This window comes from Galeopterus variegatus, unplaced genomic scaffold (assembly GCF_000696425.1).
Source record: "Galeopterus variegatus unplaced genomic scaffold, G_variegatus-3.0.2 Scaffold1066, whole genome shotgun sequence".
In the NCBI taxonomy this organism is placed as follows: Eukaryota; Metazoa; Chordata; class Mammalia; order Dermoptera; family Cynocephalidae; genus Galeopterus; species Galeopterus variegatus.
Genome location: NW_007727177.1, coordinates 302,839 through 310,197, shown reverse-complemented (window position 1 = coordinate 310,197; position 7,359 = coordinate 302,839). Strand labels below are relative to the sequence as shown.

The following is a 7,359-nucleotide window of genomic DNA, read 5'->3' as shown; positions in this document are numbered from 1 at the left end:
AGCATTTTCTAAAGAAACAATATATTTCTTACAGTTTTGAAGTCTGGGAAGTCCAAGGTCTAGGGGGGCTCATCTGGTGAGGACCTTCTTGGTGGGAACTCTCTGCGGTCTCTAGGAGACGCAGATTATCACATGGCAAGGATGGCAAGAGCACTTTTATGTGCTCACTTGCTCTCCTTATAAAGCCACCAATCAGGGCCTGGCCAGTTCGCTCAGTTAGTAAGAGTGGTGCTGTTAACACCAAGGTCCAGGGTTTGATCCTTGTACCCTCCAGCTGTCAAAAAAAAAAGCCACCAATCTACTAACCACCCACTAAGACATTAACCCACTTATTCATGAATGGATTAATCTAATCACAAGGGCATAGTTGTCATGATTCAATCACCTCTTAAAGGCCCCACTTTTCAAATATTATAGTCAGATTCCTCACCCTCTTAACACTGTTCCAGTGGGGATCAAGCTTCAGTGAGTTTTGGGAGGGACATGCAAACCATAGTAGATGGTATGTAAATGCGTGGTTATGATTGTTTACAAGACCTAATTTGCAAAAACAGGCAGTGTGTGTTGTGGGCAGTAGTTGGAGGACTCATGATCTATATCACAGTAGTTTAGGACTGAGCACCTTTTGTCTGTTACCGAAACAAGTTTTCTTCTCATCCTCTGTCCAACTCTCCTTTCCCATCACTTCACTGCCAACTGGACACCATCTGTGTGGAAAGGCATGGTACCTATATACCCTAATTTCCAGTAAATTGGCATTTCCTAAAACCAGCTGATCTTTCTTAGTAGTACAAAGAAATAGCATAATTGAGATCTCAGTTGGCAGGAGCATAAGACTGGGTTTTAGTTTCGATCTAAAATTACATTAACATGAAGGTGTAGTTTCTTCCTGCAGAGGGTTTTAGGGCTGTTTTGCTGAGTTGAGATGACAGGGTTGCATGTTCCTGTTACTTGGTTACAGGAAAGATGGGAATTGTTTGCTGTGTTTGGCACTAGCCTCTCCTTGTGAATTATTATTTAAAATCAATGGAAAGCATTCATTAGACTGATTCTTTATTGAAGTTATTTTAGGAAGTCCATTCCCTGCCTTCAGGAAGGTAGCAAATACTGCCAAATCTCCAGCATCCTGGAAGACGGGGGAAAACGTTCTTTGAGCTGACTTGTTTGTATTTATTCAGGTGGTTCTAATACTAGGCCAGAAATGAACAAAATTATTCAAGGACAGTAGTTATGTAATGCCACAAATACCTCAGTAAAGTAGAACCATCTTCCTAAGGGCTTCTGTCATCAAACGTTTGACATAACTGTAAATCTTGCCCTTCTCTGTCTCTAAGTTGTGGGTGGACTTTTATCTCTTATGGATATTTAGTCTTGACTAGGGTTTCTCAACACTGGCACTTTTGACATTTTGCACTGAATAATTCTTTGTTATAGGGGCCTGACCTGTTCATTGTAGGGTGTTTAACAGCATCTCTGGCCTCTGCCCACTAGATGCCAGTAGCATGACAACCAGCAATGTCTACAGATAGTGCCAGCTGTCCCCTGGCAGGCAAAATTGGCTGTGGTTGAGAATCACTGTTTTAGACCAGTCAGCTGAGAGCTGTTGCTGAGATCAAATATTTTCACAGTTGACTCTCATAAAGACAGACAAATCATGTCATCCAAGGTCTATTTAGGTCAGGAACAAGGTTGAAGACCCAAGGGAGTTGGGAGGGAATCTGTAGGTCCAAATCCAAAAGTTAGTCTAAGCCGTCAGCCTGTCTTCTTTGGTTAGATGATGAGGGCAAGACTAGCAGAGTTGCTTGCAGGGATGAATACACTTAGAGCTGCTGTGGTTCAGCAGACCAGACCAGCCAGAAAAAGCCTGGAGTTCTGAGATATGGTGCTAGGCCTGCTCCCTCTTGTTTGTCCAGTATGTTCATGTAGCTGAAGTGAAGGAAAAGAAAGAATTGCTCTTGGTTTTGATAAGTTCCCTGCTTTCTAATCCATGCTACTTTAAAAGGTCTCCCTTTGGACCAAGATCAAATTCTTACTATACAAGGCAATTTTAGATAGTAGTAATTTGTAGGACTATTGTGTTTTGATATGATCAGAGAGGTAGTTATTCTTTCAGCTCCGGGGAAGAAGTGTTTGCTTGAAATGGAAGTTGCAATTTGTATATAGTCACACCCTACATAACAGTTTAACTCATGGCGAAAATATCTGGACAGTTTGTTGGTGCTGAAGCTATGTGATAATTCTTTGGGACAGGACCACACTACTCAAAGTGTGGTCCCCGTGCTAGTAGCATCACTAACTTCATTGTGCTTGTTGCAAGTGCAGGATTTCAGGACTCACCCAGACCTACGCATCAGACCTTTTACAAGTCCTGCAGGCAATTGGAATGCATGCTATAGTTGATAAAATGCCATTCTAGGCCAGTTTTTGAATGCTTCCCTGTTCTCACAGGTCCCTACCATTCCTGCTAGCTCTGGCTTAGTAAGAATAAGCAAGTGGCCCAGTCCCATCTTTTTGTTTCCTTTTATAGCATTTTAAAATTGAAGTTGGTGTCTTTATTAAAGTAATTTTATTTAAAGATGATAGATTCACAGGAAAGTCATTCCCAGTCTTCCGTACTTTAACCTTTGGAGGTGATACATTCCATAGCTGATTAACAAATATTCACCCTTCCATTGAGAGTTGATAGATAGATAGGGGTAGATAACCTTCCAGTGCAGTTTTCTTTGTTCCTTTATTAAATGGAGAGAGGCAGTGATGCAGATATTTCAAAGACCTGTTTTTCCCATATAAAAATGTATGGGGTTTTTTTCGACCCTTCCATTGAGAGTTGATAGATAGATAGGGGTAGATAACCTTCCAGTGCAGTTTTCTTTATTCCTTTATTAAATGGAGAGAGGCAGTGATGCAGATATTTCAAAGACCTGTTTTTCCCATATAAAAATGTATGGGGTTTTTTTCTAATGAAAAAAGTTGAATCTAACTTTGTCTAACTTGTGAATCTTAGGCCATAATTATTTCCATTTGGCACTCTATATTTTGACAGATTTCTTAGGGTTGTGTTTAGTTTGTAATGTATTTGCTTAATGAAATTTGAAATACTAGTGACTGTGTAAACACCTTCTGCATAATGAGAAGTAACTTGTTTTCAAATAATTAAAACAGCGAATCCAGTATGCAAAAACTGATTCTGATATAATATCTAAAATGCGTGGCACTTTTGCTGACAAAGAAAAGAAAAAGGAAAAGAAAAAAGCTAAAACTATGGAACAGACTGCAACAACTGCAAACAAAAAGCCTGATCAGGTAAGATAAACAAAAGTCAATATTTTTTTGGTGTTATAAACTTGATAGATGCCTGTCTTACTTGTGAGGGATGATCTTTGAGGCATATATGTGAATGTGTGCACATATGTGTTTCCAAGGTGGAATTTTAAGAAGCTGGAATGTCTGGGTTCTAAAATTCCAGTATTTATACGTAAGCAACAAATTAAAATATAAATCTTTACATATGCAGATTTATATTAATCTTTTTATTCTAATTTGCATGGCATTTAATTTCATCATTCCCCAGAATATGTTGTTATCTATTAGTTATTTCTCAAGTTCTGCTACCTGTGAATAATACTGTAGATACTATCTTTAGTCATGAGCCCTTCACTCAAAGCTTCTTTTTTTTGGAGAGTTCAGGAATGCAAAATCTAATTTGAAATACAAGATAAAAGTGAAATTATCCTCCAAAAAATAGTGATTTCTGGATTGAAAGTGACTAGAAATCAGTTTCACTAAGTATAATGCTTGACTTATGTCCAATTGTTTTTTGTTTGTTTGTTTGTTTTGTCCTTTTTGAGCCCAGCCGCACCGCGCTCAGCCAGTGAGTGCTGTGAGCGCACTGGTCATCCCTATATAGGATCCGAACCCGCGGCGGGAGCGCTGCTGCGCTCCCAGCACCACACTCTCCCGAGTGCGCCACGGGCTCGGCCCGTTTGTTTGTTTTTAAAAAAAGAAAGACTCCTTGGCTTTTCTCTCATATATTTTTCTGTAATTTTAATGCTTAGAAGTTAAATTTTATGATACAGTTTTTAAAGTTTAGGGCATTACTGTCAAGTTAATGTTTGAGTCAGAGTTAAGATGTAAATTCTTTTTTTTGACCGGTAAGGGGATCGCAACCCTTGGCATGGTGTCGTCCGCACCACGCTCAGCCAGTGAGCACATCAGCTATCCCTGTGTAGGATCTGAACCCATGGCCTCGGTGCTATCAGCACCGCACTCTCCTGAGTGAGCCACGGGGCCGGCCCAAGATGTAAATTCTTAAAGAAAGTAAAATTAAATGGGATAAAAAAGTCTGTTGAAATTAATGTTATTTTTATACAGTAGTTAAAAATACCTGCTCCTTTTTTTTGGAGGGATTGAAAATTTTAACTATTTTACTATTTCTTTTGTTTAGGGAACACTTAATTCAGCTAATATGCAAGGAAACTCAACACCAAATCCTCAGGTAATATTTTTCTGCTGCAGTGCTTAGTTTGAAATAAAATCATAAAAATTATAGCAATAATATAAAACACCTTGCATGTTTCTAAAAAAATAATTTCATTTAAAAGGCACAGTACATTAAATTGTATCCCACTTGAATATAGAAACTCCTCAAAACATTTTAATTTTCTTTAAAGTGGGAGAAAACAAAACCTGACTTTATTCCTTGCTTCCTATAATGAACCAAGGACAGAATTAAAATGACGAAATTTAAACTCTGAGAGCTGGGAGCAGACAGTTTTGTTTTCTCTCTGCATTATGTAGCCAGGCTTTATATACATGTGGCTCAGAGTAACTGGTACAGGGAGGGAAGTTACTCCGTTCCAGTGCACTGAAGCACTGCACCACCTTTATAGTAGACTCACACACCCTTTAGGCAACGTAGTTTTACACTTACCCTTGCTCTCACTTCCTCAGCGCAAATATGCTACAGTCTTATTTATTTAAGCCTCTCTGTGTAAAATGTTTTAGAAACTCCTTACCAAATCTCCCCACTAAATGCCTCAAAAAGAAAGCCTTGATTATGTGTTGTTTCAGTACTTGCTTTCTCTGATGCTACTCTGGCAAAGTCCTTAAATCCAGAGAATTCTCTATTTCACTGAGGTTTTTCTCCTTTGAATATAAGTTATTTGCCTTTTCTTATTTTATCTACTTCCCTTCTTTGAACTCTTTCACCATTTATAGTCCAGTTCACAAGTGCCAGCACTTAGTTCTCCAAGCCTCAAGTTGTCACTAATTGTTCTTTACACTTGGCTTTTCTTATGTACAGGACCCTTTCCTGTAGTTCTTCATAACCACAGGGTGGAGTATCAAATAAATAACTTAAAATCTAATAACAGTGCTTCTTTCTATTTATTTGTATGTAACTAGATGTTCTGCATACCTCATTTACTTGCGAAAGTAAATTAAAATTCACCAAGTAGTGGTTCTCAGTGGTAATTTTTCTAGTTCCAAATTTTCTTACATGCTGGAAGGTGGTAGTAAATAATAATCCAGAGGAAACGAGTATCTGAGTGAGATAGCCAGCTCAGAAGTAACATAGCTTTCCTCTCTAGTTTTGTTAGGATCTTTCAACTATGTAATCCAGATGACAAAATTCTCCAGTTATACTGACCTCCACATGCTTAAAATGTAAATATTACTGTAAACATTGTTAATTAAATACTTAAAACCCTTAATAAGATTTGTGGTCTTCCAGATGCGGGATGTCTTGACGTGAATGTCTGCTTTGCTTATTAGTTACTGTTACGTTTATATTAATTTCTCTCATGTCATTGTTTTTCAGCTTTAGTGTATGATGTAAGATTTCACAAATCTATATAAACTGGTATGTGAGCTTACGATGCTGCTTACACTAACAAGCTAATTTTGCCTCTTTTCCTTTTTAATAGGTTCCTGATTATCCTCCAAATTATATTTTATTCCTTAATAACTTACCAGAAGAGACTAATGAGATGATGTTATCCATGCTGTTTAATCAGTAAGTCTTTTCATAAACAAGTCTGTTTCCAAGAGTCTCCTGACAAGACAAATAGCACTTTCATGGGTTGAATTCGTTGTCATCACACAGTAGTAATTCCTTACAGGTTCATTGGTTTGGTCTGAAATTAATCATGGATTGAAGCCAATCTGCAGATTAAGCAAATAAAAAGACAAATTTCCTCTAATGTTTGAAGTATTAATTCTAATTGATGAGTAAAACAGGAAGCAAAGCTTACATTATTTCTGCAGTTCTTTCATGGTATTAATTACATTTTAGGCCCTTCCATTCTACTCAGGATTCTTGGTAGGATATGATTACTTTTCCTGGACCAGTGTCAGGAAGTTGATTAAGTTTAAACACAAAGCAGACATTTTATATATTTGCATGTACATATGAATTGTTTTTCTTCTTTATAGGTTCCCTGGTTTCAAGGAAGTACGTTTGGTACCTGGGAGACATGACATTGCTTTTGTGGAATTTGAAAATGATGGGCAAGCTGGAGCTGCCAAGGATGCTTTACAAGGATTTAAGATCACACCATCCCATGCCATGAAGATCACCTATGCCAAGAAATAACATTTGTTATAGTCATCTTTAAAGGACTTGGTATTATTTATAGAGTTTGTTTTGATAACGTCTGGTAGGGTAATTTTAATAGTTGGAGGTGGGGGGGGTAGAGAAAGTGAAATTTTTGTAAAAGACTTAAAACATTACTCATTGTTTCTTTAGCACTGGTGAACTATGAAATGTGAAGGCCTTAATTTTGTACAATAAACTTTTATTTGTATTCTCTCTATGTAATACTTTGTTTATTGGCTATTGCCCTATCATCAAATGTTTATTGTAGTGTAGAACATATCTTAAGGTGTATAAAACTCTAATTGGATCCTTTTCTAGTGTTATTTTGGAGCAGCTAATGATACAGCAACATTGACCCATTTTAATAATAAAGGAGAATTAGATCACAGAAACTAATAAATGACTGTTGTATTACTGGCAAGAATGATCATTCTGAATACTAGAAGAAAATGAGACCTGAGAAAGATCTAAATTTGATCTTTGTATCCTTCACAGAAATGAGCGTAGTATTTTGCTGGTAGGCATTCCATGAATGTTTTCATTCAGTTGAGTAAAGGCCATTTAGAAGTAACTATACTTACTCTTCTCTGGGACAATAGAGAGAATGCTGCGTTAAAACTTTACATTTTATGCTCTTTCCCTCTTGAGGCAGGACTCTTCCTAAGGAATAATGTTTGGTTAATATCCAGTCTCCTTAAGATTTAAGATTTTACAATCTAATCATTTTTTAAAGACAATTAGGTTGACAAAGAGTTGTCAGTGCT

The 7,359-nt window shown here is 37.3% G+C and overlaps 1 protein-coding gene across 3 annotated transcripts in view; it reads left to right on the top strand.

Moving 5' to 3' along the window:
* SNRPB2 (small nuclear ribonucleoprotein polypeptide B) overlaps positions 1-6,991 on the top strand; it is a 12,964-nt gene extending 5,973 nt beyond the window's left edge. For all 3 annotated transcript variants that reach the window (XM_008574577.1, XM_008574578.1, XM_008574579.1), the window contains exons 4-7: positions 3,163-3,303; positions 4,445-4,495; positions 5,925-6,013; positions 6,433-6,991. In XM_008574577.1, the coding sequence (XP_008572799.1) occupies positions 3,163-3,303; positions 4,445-4,495; positions 5,925-6,013; positions 6,433-6,592 (441 nt within the window). In that variant the 3' untranslated portion in view covers positions 6,593-6,991. The remainder of the gene's footprint in view (positions 1-3,162; positions 3,304-4,444; positions 4,496-5,924; positions 6,014-6,432) is intronic.
* The last annotated feature ends 368 nt before the right edge of the window (positions 6,992-7,359 follow it).